Source organism: Neomonachus schauinslandi, chromosome 10 (assembly GCF_002201575.2).
Source record: "Neomonachus schauinslandi chromosome 10, ASM220157v2, whole genome shotgun sequence".
Taxonomy (NCBI): domain Eukaryota; kingdom Metazoa; phylum Chordata; class Mammalia; order Carnivora; family Phocidae; genus Neomonachus; species Neomonachus schauinslandi.
Window position 1 is genome coordinate 36510658 of NC_058412.1, and position 24268 is coordinate 36534925.

Sequence of the window (24268 nt, forward strand, 5' to 3'; positions counted from 1 at the left end):
AATGTAAGACAGTGAAATAAGATGTATGAACTAGGAAGTCCAGGGGGAAGACTGAAGAGGGTTGAGGAAGCCTCCTTGAAAGGCAGCATCTTCCTCGAGGAAAGAAGCAGAACCGTGAAAAGCTGAGCTGAGAAAGAATGTACATTTTCTGAGGTAGTGGGGGAAAACATGGTATACCTTGGAGGTCATTGAGGCATGCATTTTGATTAATACTACTTACATTGGAGGGAAATAAAGCTTGAAAGGAAAAGTGGAACCAAAATATAAGGAGCTTGAGTTTGGTAAGTTCAGGTTGTACCATTGGCTGCATATGATAGGAAGGCCCACCTGCCCTTGCCTCACTCCTCTTCCCCAAGGAAAGGGCTGTGAAGTTTCTTGAATGCCTTTCTAAGGAAAAATGGAAAAGTATATACCAGTGTGTGTTTCTCCCTCTCTTTTTAAAAGTATATAGTAATTGGGACACCTGGGTGGCACAATCGGTTAGGCGTCTTGACTCTTGGTTTTGGCTCAGGTCGTGATCTCAGGGTGGTGAGATCAAACCCCGAGTCAGGTTCTACACTCAGTGCAGAGTCTGCTTAAGACTGTCTCCTCTGCCCCACCCCACTGTGCGAGCATGCACACACACTCTCTCTCTTGATGTAAAATAAATAGATAAATCTTTTTTTAAAAAGTATATAATAATTACAAGTACATACATACACATATACACCATTCTGCACCTTCTTGTTTAAGATCTATCTTTCCATATCATCTTGTATAGCTCTACCACATTTTTTTTTAAAGTAGGCTCCATGCTCAACATGGGGCTTGAACTCATGACCCTGAAATTGAGAGTCATATGCTGTACCGATTGAGCCAGCCAGCTGCCCCTAGATGTACCACATTATTTTTAATGGCTCTTTGGCGTTCCATAATATGAATGTAGCCTAATATGTAGAAGCAGTACCTAGTTATTAGGGACTAGTTTGTTTCTAGGATTATTGTTATTATCAGCAGTGCTTTCTGAATGTATTTCTGACCTAGCAAATGTGGCTTAGTCAGTAAGCTTTATTTTCACCAGTAAGATTAGCAATTTACCTTTTGTTAGGGGATAAGTTAACAAGTAGTGGGCAGGGAGGGTTTTTGACAGGGAGAAAAAAGTACATCAGGAAGTTCCTTTCCCTGAACATTGCAGAACTGCTTTCCAGAAAGATCTTACCCGTTTACACTTTCACCAGCAGGGCTTGGGAGCTCCAGTTTCACTGTTTCATCGCTGATAATCTTTCCTAATTTGAGAGTAAAATAATTGAATTTTTTAATTTGAATTTATAAGAAATTTTTTAATGTAAATATTTTTGTATGTAATGATGCTTTTAGGTATGAACTGAAAACCAAACAGGTTTAAATGCACTAGTAAAACTACTCTTCCTCGTTTCTGATGTAGATATGCCTTCATGCCGTTAATCGATGATTCTGATGATGAAATTGAAGAATTTATGGTACCATCTGAAAATTTAAGTGAGTGATATGTTTTCTTATTAAATAACCATTTAATTGTAACTTGTACCTTTACTTATGATGCAAAGTCACATTTTTTTCCTATTAAAATAATTTTAAAACTCTATCTGCCAAAACCCCTATTATGGTAGACAGTCACAAAAGGAAAAGTCAGTAATGAAATTTTCAAGATCCTTAATGTAGTTTGAGCTTTTGTTACCTGTTCACTTCTAAAGTCTAAGTATTAAAATAGATATACTGTTTCACACTAAGAATTTAGTTTACATTGTGCTTAGCTCCTAATAATCTTTTTCTTAATGATGATTCCTAAATTTCCTTGAATCACCTCTTCTTGCTCTTCAGAATTATATATGTAATTTTCTGTTCATTCCCAAAGCATTTCTCATTAGTTTTAGTGCTATTTTCATCTTTCAATTAATTTCTACATAGCATTTTATCATTTTATTAATTTTACCATAATACTTTAAACATTTGTTAAGGCAATATCATTACATAATTCAGTTGCTAAGAATAAGTAAGTGTAGAGCTATAACATGTTTATGAATTGTAACTCTCAATATTATTAAGCAGTCAGTACCACAAACTGATAAGAGAATCAGTGCAATCCCAATCATAATTCCAACTGACCTTAAAAAAGTACAAATGGTTAATCTGATTTTGTTTTGTTTTTTTTAAAGATTTTATTTATTTATTTGAGAGAGAAAGAGACAGAGAGAGAGGGAACACAAGCAGGGGGAGTGGAAGAGAGAGAAGCAGGCCTCCCACTGAGCAGGGAACCCGGCTCAATCCCAGGACTCCGGGATCATGACCTGAGCTGAAGGCAGACGCTTAACGACTGAGCCACCCAGGTGCCCTGGGAGAAGAGAATCTTAAGCAGACTCCCTGCTAAGCATGGAGCCCAACTGGGGGCTCGATCCCAGGACCCTGAGATCATGATCTGAGCTGAAATCAGGAGTCGGAAGCTCAACTGACTGCGCCACCCAGGTGCCCCAGTTAATCTGATTTTAAAATGTATGTCAAAAAGCAAGGACCTAGAAGAGCTCAAACATTCTTGTAGTTACAACATGGACAAATCTTGAAAACATTATGCTAAGTGAATCACAAAGCCAATCATGAAGATCACAAATTATATGATTGCAGTTAGATGAAAAGTCCACAAAAGGTAAATTCGTATAAGACAAAGTATATTGATGATTGCCAGGGGCTGGTGGAAGGAATGAGTAGGGAGTGACTACTGATGGGCATGGGGTTTCTTTTTAGGTGTATGAAAATCTGAAATTAGTGGTGATGGTTGCATAATTCCTTGACTATCCTGAAATCTGCTGAATTGTTCACTTCAAGATGGTGCATTTTATAGTGTGGGAATTTTATCTCAATAAAATAAAATTAATGGACTTATAGTAATTTCAAGACTTATAAAAATATCAAGTTATATTAATCAAGATAGTGTGGTTTGTGGTTTGGCAGAAGGATGGAAAAACACAGCAATGTATCAAAATAGAGTCCAGAAATAAATCCACACATATATGGTCAGTTGATTTTGTTGTTGTTATTGCATTAAGTAATAACATATTGAAGAATGTACTTTTACAAGTACCAAATTGATTCCATATAATAGGTTTCTAAAAGTTTTGTTTTTAAAAGGAATGCAACAGAGGCACCTGGGTGGCCCAGTCAGTTGAAAGTCCGACTCTTGATTTTGGCTCAGGTCATGATCTCAGGATTGTGGGATCCAGCCCCATATTGGGCCCCGTGCTGGGCGTGGAGCCTACTTGGGATTCTCTCTCCCTATCCCTCTGCCCCTCCCCCCTCTGAATGAATGAATGAAAAAAATGAATGAATGGAATGCAATAATTAAAGTAGCTTCAAACTGGAAACCTCATTTGTCAACTGATTTTTGACAAGGGCACCAAGACGTTATATGAGAAAAGAATAGTATTATCAACAAAGTGTGCTGGAACAACTAGATAAACACATGGAGGGAAAATCACCTAGACTCCTTACACAGATATCACATAATAATTAATTCAAGATGGACCACAGACCCTAGATGTGAAAACTTAAACTATAACTCTTCTGGGGGCCCTGGTGGCTCAGTCATTTAAGTGTCCAACTCTTGATTTCGGCTCAGGTCATGATCTCAGGGTTGTGAGATTGAGCCCCATGTTGGGTCCACACTGGGTCTGGAACCAGCTTAAGATTCTCCCTCTCCCTTTGTCCCTCCCCGCTAAAAAAGAAAAACTATAACTCTTCTGAAAGAAAACAAGAAAATATCTTTATAACCTTGGGTTAGATAATTTCATAGGACATTAGCAGTTACCATAAAATTTTAAAAACTGCTAAATTAGACTTCACAAAAATCAAAATACTCATCAAGAGAAACTTAAGGAAATGAAAGGCCAGGCTTAGACTGGAGTAAAAGATTATGTGTACATGTATCTGACAAAGGACTTGTATCCAGCCCTAGACTGGAATAAAAGATCCTCAGTACATATATCTGAGAAAGGACTTGTATCCAGAATATAAGTAAAATCCCTATAAATCAATTAAAAAAACTCAATTTGTAAAAAACAGAAAAATATTTGAATACACTTCACCAAAGAAGACAAAAGAATGACCAATAAGCATGTGAAAAGATGCTTGGTCATCAGGGAAACAAGTTAAAACCAGAGTGAGATACCACCACATATCCACCAGAATGGTTAAAATTTAAAAGACTGACAGCATGACATGTTGGTGAGGATGTGGAACAGTTATATTACTCAGACACTACTGGAAAGAATATAGAGTAGTAAGACTAATTTAAAAAATGATTTGGTTCTTAAAAAGGTAAACATATACCTACCATACAACCCAGCCATTCTACCCCAAGATATTTACCCAGAAGAAATGATAGATATGAAAGCGATGTTCACAGAAGGACACTGATGTACACTATTATTTTCAGCAGATTTATTCTTAATAGTTTAAAACTGGATATAACCCAATGTCCATCAACAAATGAATGGATAAAGTATTTGTAGTATACCACACAATGGGCTACTGTTCCATATCAAAAGTAACCAACACTACCGCATAAATAAATCTCAAAACCTTTATATTGAGTGAAAGTAGCCAAATCTAAAAGAATATAGAGTCCATGGATTATGGTTCTATATATGAAGTTCCAGAACAGGCAGAACTAAGCCATGGTGATTATGTAAATCAGAACAATGGTTGCTTCTGGTAGGATTAGGATTGACCAGAAAGGAATTTAAAGAACCTTATATAATGTTGAAAATGTTAAATGTCTTGACTGAGATGGTAGTTACACAAGTGTGTATGCTTGTAAAATCTCTTAGACTGTACACTTAAAATTTGTGTATTTTATTATCTATGTTGTACCTCAATTTTAAAAATCAGTGTATTGCCCCATTAAGAGAAGAGATCTCAAATGTTGGGATTTTAAACGCCTCACAGAAACATTTTTTGATCAAGGAACCTCATTTTCATTCATTGTATCAACTTATAATCGTAACATACCAATTGACCTTATTTATGGAGAAGCACGATTTGCAAATTATTGTAATAACTAAAGTGATTAGTAATGGGGCAGAGATTACGTGTCAGGCACCTTATATACGCTAACTTGTTTAATGCTCTTGTTTAATGAGGTGTAGATATCAGTATTATCCCATTGTGTTTCTGGGGATGGTGAGTCACAGAAAGTTAACTGCTTTGCCCAGGGTTGCATAGGGAGAGCCAGAATCCTGGTGGGGCAGTCTAGTTCCAGAACTCATGCCCTTAACCTCTGCTCTGAAACTGGTGGCAGAAAGGAGAGCCTGGTCAAATAGGAAGAAAATCCGTCTCGCTCCCATTGTATTTTTATCATAGGCACATTCCAAAATGTACACATCAGAGAAGTAAAAGCACAGCCAAAGATGTGTTTTATTATTGAATATGATACTATAAATTCTATAGATTTTTAAATCCATAAACTTTAAAATGTATTGAAACTCTCTAAGGAAATATGTATATGTTTACTTGTTTGTTTAAACTCCTCTAAAACTAGGGGCGCCTGGGTGGCTCAGTCGTTAAGCGTCTGCCTTCGGCTCAGGTCATGATCCCAGGGTCCTGGGATCGAGCCCCGCATGGGGCTCCCTGCTCAGCGGGAAGCCTGCTTCTCCCTCTCCCACTCCCCCTGCTTGTGTTCCCTCTCTCGCTGTCTCTGTCAAATAAATAAAAATCTTTAAACTCCTCTAAAACTAGAATTCAAACTAGCCTCTTGAAAACCTAGTTGTTATTGCAGACATTCGTGAAGTCTGTTAATTTTTGCCATCCCTCCTACATTTCCAAGTCATGTTAAAGCCAGCACCCTGCCCGAAGCTTCCGCTATTAACTTTCCTTTAAATATATACATATATAAATAATTAGTATATGTAAAAATCTCTCTATATATAAATCTACATATATAAAGATATATATAAATCTCTGTTGGGCTGTTAAATATGAGATTATGAAAGAAAATATTTTATAATTTATTTCTCTCCATAATGTTTCTCATTATAGCTGAAGGAATAAAATTAAGAGTCTCAAAAACGGTTTCCAACGGAACAGCTAAACCTACTTCTGATAATTTTGTAAGTATAGTATGTATTTAATAGCGTCTGTGTCACATTCATTGTCAGGAAAACATTCATAACACCCAGTGTTACCAAGCAGCGATACCGGTTAAGGGCGACGGCTGTAACTGCAGTAGCTGCCGGCTCCCGGGGCGCCATTCTTGGACCAGCATGAGCATCACCTGGGAGCTTGTTCGACACGCAGGCTCAGGCGCACCTCAGACCTACTGAATCTGAATCTGCTTCTTCACAGGATCCTGTAGATGACTCATATGCACATTAAAGATGGAGAAGCTTTGACGTAGTAGAAGCTTGTATTAATTTTTCCACATTTTAAAGTGATTTTTGAAGGCATTTCAGATAACGTTTGTTATCTGTTAGGAAAGGACTTTATGTATTGCCTATGCAGTTAACAAAATTAGCATTTGTTATAGAACTGTGGAAGCTTGAAAAAATGGTAAAATAGAGAGTAGAGATGAGTTTTTTAATATTTTAGGCATATTAGGCACAGCGGAAGTGCCTCTCATACAGTTTTATATTCTGCTTTCTTATAAGTGTGTATGTTGTGATTAATAGAGTATAAAACTTATGTATGCTTTTAAGTTCTGACAGGATAGATGATCCATGAGAACAGTCTGATCTGTTGGTTTGGTAAATTTTTTCATTTTTATTTTTGGTAATCAATAATTTCTTAAAATGTGTTCTTTGAGTAGTTTTATGGTGATTTAAACTTTAAAAATTACAGCAGTTTTAGAAAGATAATTATCATATGATCCCACTGATATGTGGAATTGAGAAACAAGGTAGAGGATCATAGGGGATGAGAGGAAAAAATGAAACAAGACAAAACCAGAGAGGGAAACAAACCGTAAGAGACTCTTAATCTCAGGAAACAAACTGAGGGTTGCTGGAGTGGAGGGGGGTGGGAGGGATGGGGTGGCTGGGTGAGGGACACTGGGGAGGGTATGTGCTATGGTGAGCGCTGTTGTGGATTGTGTATGACAATATTGTGTATGACTGATGACTCACAGACCTGTACCTCTGAAACAAATAATACATTATATGTTAATTAAGAAAAATTAAAACAGTTTTAATTATCTGGTGTTAGAGCTATTAAACTTTAACTTCATTAAGATATTTTCCTTTTATTTTAGGGATATGTCTCAGTTTATTTTAAAACTCAATGCTTGCAAACACATCAAGGGAATACTTTATTTCTCTAAATTAAGGGTAGTCAGCTCTTGATCAGGAGCCTTATCTCATGACTTATTTCTCCTTGAGACTTGCTCAGAGAATTGGGGTTCCTATTAATACTGGCTCAGTTGCTTTGTCTCTCTCCTAGGTGAGCAAGATGTGATTAATACTAGAACCAGAGTATTCCATGTAGCCAAGTAGATCACAGAGAAACATTTTGATTTACTTTATTTTATAAATCAAAATATTTAATATGCATTTTTTCTTTCTCCCAGTGAGATAACCATAAGCAAGTTTCTGTTAAAAAACAGATACCCTCACTGACCTACTTTCCTTTTCTTGTCTCCAGAGAGATGAGCATAAATATGAGACCGAAATAAATCGGCTTTTGTAAATTTAGAGTATTTGTACTGTCATCTTTTTCTGTTGAAAAATTATAAACTCGGGGCGCCTGGGTGGCTCAGTTGGTTAAGTGCCTTCGGCTCAGGTCATGATCCCTGGAGTCCTGGGATCGAGTCCCACATTGGGCTCCCTGCTCTGCAGGGAGTCTGCTTCTCTCTCTGACCCTCCCCACTTTCATGCTCTCTCTATCTCATTCTCTCTCTCAAATAAATAAATAAAATCTTTAAAAAAAAAAAAAAGAAAAATTATAAACTCATTATAATAGAACTAGAACAAATTAGGAGGCATAATGAATGCTAGGAGCAAAAAGCCAATAAAAATCAATATTCTTGCTATTTTCTGTCTTACAAATCAACTGTGTTTCTACCGTGTTTTTTCAGGACAAAAAAAATAACACCTTGCATCTAAAGAAAACTAAGAAGTACAAAATTCCAAAGTTCAAATTTTTGTTTGGCTATTTAAGAGAATACTGGCATAATTTCTATGTGGCGTAAGTGCCAACTTCTTAGGATATGTAGAAATGCAGAGAATCATGCATTTGAATTTTAGTGCTTAAATTTATACATTATGTTTTAAAATTCTACTTTCAGGTGATACTAAGTAAATGCTAATATTTAAATAATTTATTTCTACAGGATGAAGATTTGAAGTGGGTGGAAGAAAATATTCCCTCTTCATTCACAGATGTGTAAATATCCCCTGTTAAAGTTTGAGTCTAAAATTTAGGTTATCGTATAAAGAGATAATTTTCATACTTTGTCATGTGCTTTTGGAACATCATACCTCCATATGTTTTTATAGGCCCCCATCACTAGCAAATGACTGGTTTCATGTCAGACTACAAAGAAAACACAGCCCTGCCTTTTTCTTTCTCCTCCATTTTTCCCTATACAGCAAGTACTTTAATACCTATGGCCTGTAACCAACTCCAGCCTTTTCTGATCTAAGTTTTTCAGGATTAGGATCATTTTATTTCGTTTCAACTTTCTATTATGGAGACGTTCAAACATATGTAAAACATTTTTTTTCAAACACATGTAACCACAATACCATGTATGGTGGGGAAGTCATTGGAGGAAAACATGAGCATCGGAAAAATAGAGTGCAGAGAAAGCCCCTCAGGAACTTTGAGCTAATCAGGATCTAGGTCCTGCCTGACAGAAGAATTCTATGTAGCTATTTCCGCCACAGAAAACAGTAGGACAGCCAGATATGATAACGTTTTCATATACTATTCTTTCCTTTCCCTGCTCCCATTTACTTCCTATTCAGACAGTTCCTGTCAGAGTATGAAATTCTGTTTGCATGTCATAGGATAATTTGAATGGACCATGAATAACATATGATGCAGTCTATTATAAGATAGACAATATGGCTTTTCCTTAATCTCTGACAAGCCATAAAGGACACAGCTTAGCAGAGTTCACCTCCCTCTTCAGTGTACTCAGTACATCTTGATAAGTTTTAGTCATTAACCTCACAGAGGAGCTATTTTAAGATTGCTAGTGTTTATCTCCAGACAGAGTGCTGAGCACCCAACCGTTGTCTTCTGGATCTCTCAGGTTCTGGTTCATGTTTCCCCTAAAACAGTCTTCTCCCCTGGATTTTCCTTAATTGTAATATTACAAGCAGTCTCGCCCGGCCCCTTTCTCATACCTGGCTTGTCTCCCAGTTCTCTTTCTTCTGCCCTCACCTTGGCCTGCTCTAGATCTAAGTGGCGTCCTCTGGAGTCTTGCTGTGATGGCACTTGTATGTTGCAGCTCCAGCACATAGACTTTGCTCCCCCTCTCAGTGAGGGAGAGCCATCACTCATCGATGCTCTACACTTGGCTTTTCTTTTTAGCCATATTATCTTTCCCAAGCAAAGGTTATATTGTATAACTCTCTCTTCAGTACCTTCACCGGTAGACATCCAGTCAGTAGTAATGATGATATGGGAATTAAACAGATACTTGATTCCATAAATACCACCTTTCATAATACGTTGACTCATCCCTCTTTTTTTTTTAATATATATATTTAAGGTGTACGTGATCCATTTGCTCAACATACGCATAGTGAAATGATTACTGTAGTCAAGCTTATTCATCCCTGTTAAGTTCTCACAAAAGCACAGGGTATCAGTTAGATAAGACATCACTACTCAGATACATGTCCAACTGTTGAAAGTGAAAAATAACAGGGGCTTAAAAAATAAATCCGTAGTTGGAGGTCAGTTGTGTTTGGAATTATTCATTTGTATGGTGTATTCATTGATATTCTTCCAACATATTTGCCTCTAGAATTGGTCATCTTGCCTTGTTTCCATTTTGAAGTTACAATTATTTTCCCATTTCAGTTTTTAACTGAAATTTTTTTAAGTATAGCACACATTCTGGAAAGTATAGAATCCTAAGCTCCAATAAATTTTCAATATGAGCACATTCATGTAACTAGCACCTAGATTAAAAAAAACAGAACATCACCAGTGCCCTAAAAACCCCTTTGTTTCCTCCCAAATCACAACCCCACTTTCCAAAATGTGCTGCTATCCTGGTGTCTCATAACTGTAGATTACTTGTGTCAGTTTAAAAAATGTATGCCTCACTAATCCATCCATTTTCTTGGCTGTATAGTATTCCATGTGTGACTATAGTAATTTATCCATATGGGTTATTTTCAGTTTGGGGGCTATTAAGAACAATATGAAAATTCCTCTCCATGTTTGTTGGTGAACGTAGGTGTTTATTTCCATTGGTTGTGTCTATCCAGGAATGAGAATTTGTAGATTACCAAATATGCCTATATTCAGCTTTAATACATACGCTAGCCTTTTAATAACATTGTCATCTGTTTTTGTTTTGTTTCAGAGCTCTTCCAGTATTAGTGGATTCAGATGAGGTAAAACATATTTTTTGCTTATTTTCTTGGTGCTGTTATTTTCACAAAGTAGAAATGTATTTCAGAAAGAAATTCTAGAACTTTATAAAATGATTACAAATTGAGCAGGTTGGAAGATGGTGCACTGATTTGCCAGTAAAGTGTAAAGGAGCTCGATCCTCATTTAAAACAGGAGCAAGGTAAACGCTTGTTGGTATGAAGGAAGGGAGAATTATTTTATAAGATTTCAAGTCTCTGATTTTCTAACATCTTGTACCTTGGTAAGAGTTTAGAATACTTTAAGATGGCAGTTTGTCTAAATTAATCTCTTATACTTGAGATATTTTGTTGGGGTATTAAATAGAGTTTCTGTCTGATTTTCATTTACTAAGCAGGAGACTTGAATAGAGGATGTGGATTTGAGAAGGTTTGGGGGAGAAAAATGAGTTATGGATCATCTGGACATTGAAGGGTGGCCCAAGACGGAAAGAAGTCTGAATTGTAAGAATTAAAGGGTGGATGTGGGGAGCAGGAGCTTACAGGAAGGAACAGTAGAGGAACATGAGTGGTAGCTGAGGCGTGGCTTCGGTGGTGGCTAGGGAACAGGACAGAAGCTGCTGCTGTGTTGACTAAAGGTAAGGGAGGTGACCGGCTGCAGCAGGTTGATCTTGACGGTAGCAGGAAGTTTTGAGGAGGGTGCAGTAGACTTGCACCTGGCTACAAAGCAGTTGAACTTAAGGATTTAGAACTCTACGGAAAGATACACCCTGGAGAATTGCTTTTAAAAGGGCATTTAGAGGATTCATGTGATAAATAATTTTATAATTTCAAAATATATGAATTGTGTAAAGTGAGGCAAATCCCCAGATGAACTATGCCTAGGAAATCCATGTTAGCCCCATCCCTGCCTCTCACCAGTAATTCTGAACTCCAGACTTTTTCCAGCTAGCAGGATGTTCAAGTTTTCTGAACTTGCCAACAGATATCCACCATACGTCACTAGAAGTGTGGATTGTCCGGTGTTTATTTTCTGTATCTTAGATATTTCTGTGTGTATCGTGGAATATACTTAGTCCCCCACAAAACTGTGACTGTTGAAAGATTAGAGAATTTTGTTATGTTCTGGAAGGAGCATCAACATTTGCAAGCATGTCATTTTTTTTTTTTTTTAAGGAAATCATGACCAGATCTGAAATGGCAGAAAAAATGTTCTCGTCAGAAAAGATAATGTGATTGGAACCCATAGAACTGAAACCAGGTTAATGGTGAGAGACTTCCTCAAGACTGAAAGAGAGCTTTGTTGTGATATAGTGCAGCAAGGTTTTATTGCATTATCTTGGAAATCTGTGTATTACAACTAAGAATTCAGGTGGTAGGAGGGTTCTGCGACCGTTTTAAGCTGCTCTGGAATGTCGGCTTCTTGTCCATTAATTGCCTGGATTTCGAAATAATCTAAGAAAAGTATTATGATAAAGAAATATGCCCAAATGCCCTTAGCTGAGAGGTGGCAGGGACGTGGATTTGGGTCTTCTCTTTTCTCTGGAAAATATATCAATTCCAGACTTAAAAATACTTTTTACATAAATACTCCTACTATTCTTCCACTACCCTTTGAGGTAAATGATGTGATTCTTCTGTAGTATGGTAAAGCAGCATCTCCATCTCTTGGGTGTGTAGTTACTAGATGCAAAATAATTTTCTTTGACTTTTATACTGAAGTGATTTGAAATTAAGTAAAACTTGGTTAGCCTTAGAACATAAGCATGTTTATATGGTTAGCTTTGTTGTGTGGGTGTGTGAGGCTGTGGGTGTGTATACGTATTCATACGGGTCCACACAAAGTCCTTGTCTGTAAATATCACTGTGCACACCAAACCGCAGAGTTGGGTCCCCTCTGTCTGGGCTCAGGGGAACACAAGAACACAGGAAAGAGGTCTTGATGGTCACTTCCAAGGATCTGCTCTGCCATTGTCCCCTCACTCAGGCCATATGTGCACGTGCTGCTGCGGAATCTGTCTGGGGCAGGTGCTAGACATGTCGCCACATCGCAGTTTCTCTCCGGCAAGCTGGGGGACTCATTACCAGTGACCCTTGTAGACACCAGAACTTCTTTACATAATCTTGGTTTATTTGGTTTCATAATGAAACATATGTTTATCTGCACAGTATATCACTATTAATCTTGTAATTAATTTCTTAACCTTCAACCATGTTTTACATATCATTTTGTTACATTATATATGTAATACATGATTTGAAAATTTTTTGTTTTAATATTTTTTTAAGTGCAGAACATTCTAAACTTGAAAGGTAGTTGAATGTAGAATGTTGGAAATGTGAATGTTTTGCTGCTTTCATGACCAAAGATACAGGGCTAGTGGACATTTAGAATAGGAATAAAAGTTAGAATCTTGTATATCTTTCTTTGAAGAGGTTCTAACCTTGTGAATTGAGAATGACTTCAGAGAATTTTGACTGAGAAGCATTTAAAGCTTTAACCAGTACAAACACTTAAGTATAACTGTTAATTTATTTTCATTGTGAGCCACAAAACAAAATTTTTTCTTTCAAGAGCCTACCTTTTCAATTTATTTCTCATTTACTCTTGTCATAGGAGTTAGCAAAAAAAAAAAAAAATTCTAGTAATAATGTGTCTTGAAAGATACTTTCAAATTTATTTTTGATAGAGAACACTGAATGGTTTGGGGCATCCTTCCTAGGAAAAGAATGTCAGTTAGTGTGGGTTCCATTCCTTATTTCCATTTCTGCCACAATAATGGGCCCCCACCCACTACATTTCCCAGCATTTATGTCCATTCTGGCTTTGGTATATTTTACCCTGGGCCCAGTTGTTTCAGAGCCGGAGGTGACCCTGCCTTCTTATTCCTAACATTTTTCTCTACTACCATTCCCAGATTTTGAGGCAGACCCCCAACTCATCATATGACTCCAGCTGAAGTTTGAAATACAGGGTCCTGGGCTTCCAGCCTGTAGGAGCTGCAGATGTAGTGGGGCAGGAGTGGGGCATCGATTGTGAGCACAGGGGACACTGCCTCTGACATAACCTCAATAGTGGGTATAAAAACATCTCTGCGGCTGGAGTGATAAAGGATGCGACGTGTATAGCTCAGCTACAGGCTGAAAAGCAAACTTTTCTCATCTTCTAGAGAAAGCAGGTTTCCCTCCTGATAACCTTGTCAGAAATGTTGTTTTTCCAAGGGCATATATCTGTCACTTTCAGTGATAATTGTGTCGTCAGTTGATGTCTCTTGACCTGAATTGAGTATTCCTATGGAAGGTCCTCTTAGCCCCCTCATATAAATAGGAGGGGGTGTCCTAGGGCTGTAGCTGTGGTTCGTCTGAAGGACACTGGGGAAAAGTGATACCTGGGGCCATTGTACAGCCCTTTATCCCAGCTTCTGCACAAAGTGTCCAGAAACTGGCCATCAAAGCTTTTGAGTTTATCAGATCAGTTTATTCTTGGGATGCCACCAAGATGGGTCTCATTATAAATGAAGGAATCTGAGAAGAGTCCAGTTTTATGTGTTTCTAGACAAAATGCTTAAGTGTTCTAATGCAAGTCATGTTAGATTTATATGATGTGTGAAATTTGCTTACAAGGGAATTTTCATGATTTGAGTTAGATTAGCATTTAATTATCTGCTTTAAAGGATAGTTAATTTATTTCAAAAATAAAAAATAGATGAATATGTGAATTTTTTAAGACTGAGAGATGATGTCCTTTACTTTTCCTGTAAAGAAGATAATTTTTAAATCTTTCATATCCTGTAGAGAAAACCAACTTTTCCTCTGTGATACAGTACATTATGTTTGCACTACTATAATGTCAAGACTGAAAGTATAAAAAATGTACATATAAGATTGATTTTTATATCTTTTTTTAAAAAGGGGTTTGAGGTGCCTGCCTGGCTCATTCAGTAAAAAATACGACTCTTAATCTTGGGATCGTGAGTTCGAGCCCCACGTTGGGGGTAGAGTTTACTTTCAAAATAAATAAAAGGGGTTTGAGTTTGTTGCACTAAGCTATATATGACTAGTTTAGAGAGATGTTATGCTAGATTTAAAAATCACTAGTTTTCTTAATGTGTCTTTGTATGATCAACAGCATGCAATAAGCAATACAAAACACCAAGCCTTATACTTACAAGAAAGAAGTTTAACATATTGATAAAGTTCTAAACATATCAAATGTATATAAGTGACAAAAGTAGGATTTTAAGGAAATGTACAGTATCTATAGAAGCTCAGTACTGCATTAAGAAACTTCTTTAGAACTAGGAAAGCATTCATGTATTTGAGGAGAAAATTCAGGGGTTTGAGAAGTTCTATTTTTCTATTTAAAAGGGTTAAATTATTGTATAATTTGGAAGAAGTTGCTTTGGATGTAGGACAAAACTGTTTCAAAGATTTTTGTTTGAAACGTTGATGTATTTTTGTGCCTTAATATTTGTTCTGACTTTTAATAAAATGCTTTCTGAAATTCTGGATGGTTGATTCTAATATCTGTTAGTGCTAGATTATGTAGAGCTGCAGGATATGTAGACCCAAATAGATGGCAGGCTTTAAACAAAAGTCTTAAGACAGGAGATGCACTAATTAACAAATATGGAAAAGTGTTCAACCTCAGTAGTGAGCAAAGAAATGCAAAATATGAGGCCCCTGGGTAGCCTCAGTCGGTTAAGCGTCCGACTTTGGTTTCGGCTCAGGTCATGAACTCAGGGTCGTGAGATAGAGCCCCGTGTCGGGCTTTGCGCTCAGCAGGGAGTCTGCTTGAGATTCTCTCTCCCTTTCTCTTTGCACACTCTCTCTCTCTCAATAAATAAATAAATAGGGGTGCCTGGGTGACTCAGTTGCTTAATCATCTGCCTTCAGCTCAGGTCATGATCCCAGGGTCCTGGGATCGAGTCCCTCTTTGGGCTCCTTGCTCAGCAGGGAGCCTGCTGCTTCCTCTCCCTGCCCCACACCACCCCCCATGCTCTCTCTTGCTACCTCTCTCTCTCAAATAAATAAATAAGATCTTTGAAAAATAAATTTAAAAATCTTTTTAATGCAAAATAGAAGATGGGGGAATTTTAAAAATTAACAGGTTTATACTAACACATTTGTAAAATCTGTTTGCTTGCAAAGTCTGATGAAATGAACACACTCATTAATGATAGTAATGTACTTGATTCAGTCTTTGTGAAAAGAAGTTCAACAATGTGTTTACGACCTTTGGTTGCTGCCAATTCTGGTGATGTTTTTAAAAATGATTCAAACTATAGAATAAGGCTTCTGCATAAAAATTTTTATTATAGCATTATTTAAAGTGGAGACAGAATTAGAAACAAACTGTCAACAATAGAATAGTAAGTGAATTATGGTCTAGCCAGATACTTTATGGGATACTGCAACCATTAAGTTACGAAGAATTCATAAGAACATAGAAAAATACTTGTAAGATACAAAGTCACTGTTGTGAACTCCTATCCATGAAAACACAAAGTAGAGAAAGGATTGAGTGAAAATGCACCACAATGGCATTCCTGGTTAATGTTTAGATTTAGCTAAGCTGTGGTCACAAGGTGATTAAACATTTCAGAAGGTTAAGACAAAAAAGTTTATTTCTTGGTCATGCAACAGTTCTGGGGTGGGTATAGAGGTGGGCAAGGCAACCTTCCCCCACACATCCCTCAGGGTCCCAACGTTTCTCTCTCTTGTGGGCCCTCCAGCTCCTAGGCCTGTCATCTGCATGTAGCCGACAGAAGGAGAAAGGACAGCCTGGGAAGTTTTGTGGGGCAAAACCTGGAAGTGTTCCTCATCACTTCCGAGCATATTCCATGGACAAACAGTCACATGGCCACACAAAGTGCCAGGCATCTGGGAAATAAGAGCCATGCACCTGCCTACTGTTCTACTCTACGAAGGAGAGAATGGATTTGGGGGACAGCTAGTGGCTTCTGCCACAGATTCTTTGGGAGCAGTGGACAGAGGAGACAAAAACTTCTGCCTTTCTATTTTCTAAGGTAAACATACGGAGATATGGTGATAGTCCATAAGTAGGCTATGTGATATCAGAAAATCTAGAAAAGCACATGGTGTCAGAACACAGCTTAATTCATTAATAAATAAAATCCGTCCTGCCCCAAGTAAGTAGATGGAACATGGAGAACATTCTTGGAAATTCTCCCAGCCTCGGGAGTGGCCAAGATGGGTATCCCCCTGAGGAGAAGGAGACCTGTTGTAATAACAGTGCTGACAGTTTAGGGAGGGTTGGGAGTGCTCACAGAGTGGCAGGCTCTCTTAACCATTGTAGTCTCCGTAGTCAGTAAGGTAGGTGTAGCCAGTGAGTTTATAGATGAGAAAACAGACTGAGCATGGCTGAATAACTTGCCCAAAGTCACCCTCCTAGCAAATGGAAAGCTAGTATAATACTGGTGGGAAATACCCTTGAACGGTTTCTACAAAGTCCTGGCAGAGAGGATGTACATGGTTGCTTGTTAGAGGATTAAGGTCATGTATCTGAAGTGCTTGGTGCTCAGGCCTTCACAACACAGCGAAGTTATAAAAAATGCATCGGCGATTGTCATGGAGGCTACTGAGACCCAGCTGAAATAAAGTTCTCCCTATGAAATTCACATTCTAAGATTTATTTACGTGTGTTGCAATGGAAGTTTCCCAGGGCAAGTTATTATTGCCCCTTAAGTGATAGTGGATTTACTATTTACTGCTTAATTTTTACGATTTACTACTATTGCTAAATTCCTATTAACATAAGCTGGTATGGTTCTGATTCAGATGTAAATAATTTTGACAATATTTCCTTTAAATCATTGTGGAAAAGTAGTAAAAAAAACTGCAATGGAAGCTTATGTACAGGAAAACTTTTAAAAGCTATCCAGCAGATGGTGCCAAAGTAATTTCTCTGGAGAGTTCTGGTCTGTAATTCCTGCCTTTAACATTTTCTTTAATTTACTTACCAAATGCGATTAAACAGATTTAGCGATGAAATAAAAAACTTTTTAAAAATGTACACAAAGGGGCACCCGGGTGGCTCAGTCGTTAAGCGTCTGCCTTTGGTGCAGGTCATGGTCCCAGGGTCCTGGGATCGAGCCCCGCATCGGGCTCCCTGCTCAGCGAGAAGCCTGCTTCTCCCTCCCCCTGCTTGTGTTCCCTCTCTCGCTGTGTCTCTCTCTGTCAAATAAATAAATAAAATCTTTAAAATAATAATAATAATAAAAATAAAAATGTACACAAAGAGTACTGCCATCCCTGGGGAAAAAAAATAATGTATTATTCTAAAATGCATTTGTGGATTTCAAGTTCTGATAATGGAGAAGTACCTTCGATTGGACCAAACTTCCCTACAAATAACAACTCTCCACAAAATTTAAATGACAACTACGTGAAGACATTGGCGACAGACACAAAGCAGGGAGGCATAGGAAGGGATTCAACACTTGGATGAAGGGAACTGCACTGGGTGATTTCCCTGTTTTTTTATGGCTTTTTCACTGATAGCAGGCCACAGTTCTTGCCAGGTATAGAGATTAAATCTGGGTATAAACCCTGATCTTTTCCTTGCTGAACTAGAAGACAGAGATTAGAACTGCAGTAGCTGGGAAGTTAAAGAATTACCGAAAGAGAGAAACACAAAGAAGGTAAGCACCACATCTGTGTATAAATCTCCCAAATTACTGGCTCACCCTCTACAATGCATGTACGGGACAGACTCCATGCAACCCATCCAAAGCTAAGAAAGTAGAACTGAGATTTCTAACATAGGAGACAAAGTTTGATTTGAGTCCAACCCAGTAAACCGCCTGCTTAAGAAAATGATGTGGGGGTGACGTCAGAGATAACAAGGGACTAAGGACCTCTGGAAGTTTGTCCCTTCATAAAAACAATGAAAAACTCATAAAAACTTTCAGAATTAACTTTCAGAACTCTGGAAATTAACCAGTCTTGCAGCAACCTAAGGAGCATTTATGCAAGAAAAAATGCCTGAATTTCAGTAAGAACACCAAGCTTTCCTTCCATCTGTCCTACTCCCCTACCCTGTTCCCCAGCACGCAGTGGCCTTCAAAATTAAGGGCCCACATTCCCAGTACTGCAGGGAGCAGAATGGAGCTGGAGATCTTTCAAAATCTCATTTCCAAAGATTTGGCATTCATTGACTGGTCTAGTGGTTCCTTGGAATTCACCACTAGAAAGGCTTGTCTTTATCTGACCTGGGCCAGAGCTTGACCAGTGTTAAAAGGTTTTTCCTTGGGGACATTTGTTAAAAGACATTTGCAGTCAAGTGTTTTAATGTTGTAGCTGCCCAAGGCAATAAATAACAATGGAAGCAAACAATAGACTAACCAAAAGCCTCAAAAAGTAAAACTAAAAAGAAAAGCTCCAATGTATTTCTGGGAATCTAAAAGGCCACATGTATATGTAGGGCTTTGCACAGCAGAGTATAAACAGGAAGTGAAGGTTAAGGCAGAGTTGTAAACCGGCTGTATGAGAGTTGAAGATGTGTCTTACCATAGACACAAGCACCTTGACAAAGACCAGGAGATTTGTTGGTTCCAAGAATTTAAGGAAAATTCTGTCCAATAATTAATAATTAGCTGACCACCAATAACTGAATAAAGACTTCAGTGGCCATATATTACAAAAGATATAGATGTTACAGAATTAGTTCAGAGAAGTCACTAAACAAACATAACAACAAGCAGCAACAACAAAAAACCCTAGGGAGAGGGAAAAATCTGATTTCCAGAGGTGCCACATTATTTAAAATGTCCAGTTTTCACCAAAGAATTATGACACACAAAAAAAAATAAGGGGGAAAAAGCAATTGATAGAAAATGTTCGTGAGAAAGACCAGATGTTGGACTTACTAGACAAGCACTTTAAGTCAGCTATTTTATTTACTTTTTTAAAATTTATTTATTTGAGAGGAAGAGTGAGTGGGAGAGAGAGTGCATGCACAAGCTGGGAAGACACAGAAGGAGGGAGAAGCAGACTCCCCGCTGAGCAGGAAGCCCAATGCGGGGCTCGATCCCAGGACTCTAGGATCATGACCTGAGCAGAAGGCAGATGCTTAACCAACTGAGCCACCCAGGTGCCCCTAAGTCAGCTATTTTAAATATGTTCAATGACCTAAAGGAAACTATATCAAAAGAACTAAATGAAACAGCTCACCAAATAGATAATATCAGTAAAGAAATAACAATTAAAAAATGAGCCAGTGGGGCTCCTGGGTGGCTCAGTCAGTTAAGCATCTGCCTTCGGCTCAGGTTGTGATCCCAGGGTCCCGGGATCGAGCCCCGCATCGGACTCCCTGCTCATCAGAGAGCCTGCTTCTTTCTCCCTCTCCCTCTGCCCCTCCTTTGCTTGTGCTCTGTCTCGCATGTGCTCTTTCTCTCAAATAAATAAATGAAATCTTTTTTAAAAATGAGCCAAATAGAAAGGAAATAGAAATACTTTTCTGTTGAGAAGTACAATAACCGAAATGAAAAATTTACTACAGGCTCAATAGCAGTTTTAATCAGGCAGAATAAAGAATCAGTGAACTTGAATATAGGTTAATTGATATTATTCAGTCTGGGGAATAGCAAGTAAATAGAAAAAAGAAAAATGAACAGAGCCTCCGAGGTCTGTAGATCATCATCAAACATATCAATATATGCATAATGGGAAAATCTGAAAGAGAGGAGAGTAGGAAAGTGGTAGAAAGAATACTTGAAGAAATAACAGCTGAAAACTCACCAACTTGGTGATAAACATTAATCTACACATCCAGGAAGATCAGCAAACTCCAAGGGGTATAAACTCAGAGATCCATACTGAAATACATCATAATCAACCTAGCAAAAGACAAAGACAGAATTTTGAAAGCAACAAGGGAGAAGTGACTTATCACATACAAGGAATGCTCAATAAGATTAAAAGCTATTTTTTCATCAGAAAACATGGGGGCAAGAAGGCAATGGGATGACATATCCAAAGTAGTGAAAGGAAAAAAAAAAACACCTGCCAACCAAGAATTTAATATCCAGGCAAACTATCCATCAGAAATGAAGGAAAAATAAAGATACTCCCAGAAAAACAAAACCAGAATTCTTTGCTAGCAGTCCTGCCCTACAAGAAATACTAAAGAGAGTACTTCAGGCTGAAAAGACATAACACTAAACAGTAACTTGAATGAAGCCATAAGTGGTACCAGTAAAGGTAATTATGTAGATAATTACCAAAGACAGTATAAATGTATTTTTTGTTTGTAACCCCTTTCCGTGTTATCATTTCAAAGAAGAAACTTCTGGCTCACTTCCTTGATGTAGTGTGAAAGCGTGATGTAGAGCCTCACACAGGGCTGTGCCCCAGGTTGGCACTCAAAAAATATTTGTGTAATGAGTGAATTGGACCAATCACTGCACTCCTTCTAGATCACCCCCTACCCCTGTTCCTACCTAATTATTCCAGGTCAGGCTAACATGCTGGGTTTTGTTCCTAGGACCCTTTGAAGGTGTTTGGTGGGGGCCGATGACATTTAGAATCACAGATGTGGGGTGAAGGTGGGAAAGGGAGAGAAGCAGACCCAAATGGGCCAACAGGCAAAATAAGCATATGAACTCCCCCATAGGGTAAGCAACATGGTGTGGAGCACCATAAGGGACAGAGAACCCTACAGGAACGGTTGTTTCAGGCTGGGTGCTGCTTCTGGTTGGGTGTTAAATAGATTTCTATAGCAAATCTTCCTGTCTCGTTTTGCATCCCCACATTACACAGGGAACACAAGTGTATCAGCAAAAGCACTGATCCCAGGAGATGGTGATTGATTCTGTCAAAAAACTTCTAAAATATATTTTTTAAAGATTTCATTTATTTATTTGACAGAGACACAGCAAGAGAGGGAACACAAGCGGGGGGGAGTGGGAGAGGGAGAAGCAGGCTTCCCGCTGAGCAGGGAGCCCGATGCGGGCCTGGATCCCAGGACTCTGGGATCATGACCTGAGCGGAAGGCAGATGCTTATTGACTGAGCCACCCAGATGCCCCTAAACTATTTTCTTTAGATGTGTAGACCCCCCCACCAATCCCTGACATTCTGGAATATTCTCTTGAAAACTAAATATAGAGGAAACAGAAGAAGTAATATAGAAGATAGACCCATTTTGTTAAAGTCAAAGCTTAGTTTTTGGAACGCTGAATATAGGACACTGGGCTTATTTTCACAGTCTGCTTTCTTTTTTTTTTTCTAAAGATTTTATTTATTTATTTGTCAGAGAGAGAGACAGAACACAAGCAGGGGGAGAGGCAGGCAGAGGGAGAAGCAGGCTCCCTGCTGAGCAAGGAGCCCGATGTGGGACTCGATCCCAGGACCCTGGGATCATGACCTGAGCCGAAGGCAGCTGCTTAACCAACTGAGCCACCCAGGCGTCCCCACAGTCTGCTTTCAGAGAGCCCTGACAGGTTCTGGGCTGCAGGGGGGCTGCCTTGACCACTGGGGGTCAAGGACAGTTGGGGACAGAGAGAGAAGGGGCAGTACTGCTGGGGCAGAGTGACCTTAATTCAGAGCAGACATCAGAATGCTAAATGGAAGGTGACCATAGGACAAGGGCAACAAACAGAAATTAGTAGATAGGAAAAAAAATCCCTGTTGAAATTTAGAAATGCTTAAAAAATATAAAAAGAAGGAGGAAGGAGAGGAGGGAAGGAGGGAAAGGAAAGAAAAGGAAAGGAAAAAGGCAAAAAAAAAAAAAAATTCTGTAACTGTAACTAAAATTCCTGAAATCCTATGCGCCTGTATTTAAGTGAAAGGTGCTGAGGCGGAAGGTAGCCTGTGCGGGAAACAGCACAGCTCTGGGAGGGGCCTGAGTCTGGGGTTTACATACCTTGGGCAAGTCACTCAACCATGCCCAGATTCAGCTTTATGAATCCACAGGGAGGGCAAGAGGGGAAAAAAAAACGCTTCCTGACATCTGCCAAAATCTGGCTCCCAGTGCACAGCCGGAAGCGGGCTGAGAGAAGTCTTGGCCTCCAGGGCAGGTCACCATGCAAACACGAGGTGGGATAAAATACATATTAAACATGGCCGTACCAACCAGAACCCAACCTTTCATTAGTGGGAGGGAGAGAGGAGGGTAAGTGAAAGGGGCTGGGGGAGCACTGGCTTTGGCATCAAGGGCAAACACATGACAGATTGGGGCAGAAAACCATAATTTCCACAGGCTTCCTGGGATTGGGCCACTGCTTCCTGGTCCCTCCACTTGGACAGGGAAAAGCAATGTTTTGCCCGGTCTCCAGGAATGCAAACTAAGATTACATGGGCCCCGCTCTACTTCCTGTGACAGGAAGGTGGAGGGAGAAGCACAGTAGGATTTCCTGGATAATGAATGCTCAGGTGGCCAGCCTACACCACACCCTCACTTTCCAGGGGATTCCAACTTTCCTTTCTGCCTTCCAATGGAACTCTTGGTCTGAGACGACGGTCTTCTGAACTCCATTCCTTGAGCTCTGAGTGGGCTCTGCTAAATGAAATGCGGAAAGGAAAAATAGATCTGAGACTTGGCCAGACTTGGTGTGCACCATGACATCTGCAGTGTTGCCTTCTGAAAACATTCTTCCAGTAAGAACTTAAATAATGGTTTCCAGGAGCTTGGGGCTGAGGCCATCTGGTTCCTCCCACAGCCCCTGGATGCAGGGGACTTCAGACCACTCATGTCTGCCCTTCCCAGCGACTTCAGCAAAGCATCCAAAGTTCTCATAACCCGGCCTTCGTTTTAAACGGAATTCCTCCTTCCCGCTTGGGAGGGGAGAACTATCAATGAGGAGGACAGGAGATTCTTGGTCCCCGTGCATGTGGGTTCTTGTTCCCCACTAGCATGATTGAGAAGGACTCCCCTCTGCTCGATGGAGAACTTAGGCAAGTTTATGAAGCCCGTCTCCCGGCCCAGCTGGTCCTGCTCTCTGAATGCCGTGGAGGAAGGTGTCCCGGACGCGGGCTGCGAAGTAGGGCAGAGCTGGAGCGGGATCGCCACTCCGCCGCCCGTGGCTGGCGACGCGCGCCTCGGTCTCCCCAGCGGGGCCAGGGGACGGTCGGGGTGGGGGCGTGCGGGGCACCGGCCACGCGGCCTCGGCCGCCCTGGCCCGCGAGGCCCTCCGGATGCCCGCGCTCGTCCTCGGCGTCGCGCCCGGCCTCCTCGGGGAGCCGCGCGGGTTGGGCGCGCTCCCAGGCGCATTCCTGGCCGGGCAGCCCCTCCTCCTCGGCCTCGGCCCGGGGGCTGGCGCCTCCCCGCCTCGCCGGGGCTGTCTCGTGCGGGCGGCTGCGGACGCTCGTGGCCGGCGCGCGGCGCACCTGGACCCGAGACGGCGCCCGCCGCGCTCCCGGGCTCCCGCCGCCCTCCCTGCGCGAGCCGCTCCGGGGCCGCGGCGTGGGCCGGCCCGAGGCGGCGTCTCCCCTTCCCCAGGCGAGCGGCTCCCACTGGCAAGATGGTGCCCAGCTGTCCCCGCGCGCTCCTGCTGCTGCTGCTGGGGCTCCTCGCCCTCCCCGCGTCGCGGGCTTCCCAGGTCAGTGCCCTCCCGCCTCTCGCCCGTCCCGCTCGCCCGGGAGGCAACGCCAAGGCCAGAGGACCCGGGCTTGTCGCTCGGCACTTGGAGGCTTGGGTAGGGGGCGCGGAGCGGTTCTTGGGATTCCCCCCCCCCCCCCCCCCCCCCCCCCCCCCCC

At 40.3% G+C, this 24268-nt stretch overlaps 2 protein-coding genes across 6 annotated transcripts in view; both read left to right on the plus strand.

Annotated features, from left to right (window-relative positions):
* Positions 1-15048, plus strand: part of TMEM87B (transmembrane protein 87B) — a 50204-nt gene extending 35156 nt beyond the window's left edge. For 4 of the 5 annotated variants that reach the window (XM_021697404.2, XM_021697405.2, XM_044918618.1 and 1 more), the window contains exons 15-19: positions 1424-1497; positions 6046-6116; positions 8330-8382; positions 10544-10574; positions 11727-15048. In XM_021697404.2, the coding sequence (XP_021553079.1) occupies positions 1424-1497; positions 6046-6116; positions 8330-8382; positions 10544-10574; positions 11727-11786 (289 nt within the window). In that variant the 3' untranslated portion in view covers positions 11787-15048. The remainder of the gene's footprint in view (positions 1-1423; positions 1498-6045; positions 6117-8329; positions 8383-10543; positions 10575-11726) is intronic. The other variant, XM_021697406.1, reaches the window with a different exon arrangement.
* Positions 15049-24033: 8985 nt separating this feature from the next.
* The window catches only part of FBLN7 (fibulin 7), a 44156-nt gene continuing 43921 nt past the window's right edge, over positions 24034-24268 (plus strand). The window contains exon 1 of the mRNA XM_044918875.1: positions 24034-24111. Coding sequence (XP_044774810.1) covers positions 24034-24111 — 78 coding nt within the window. The remainder of the gene's footprint in view (positions 24112-24268) is intronic.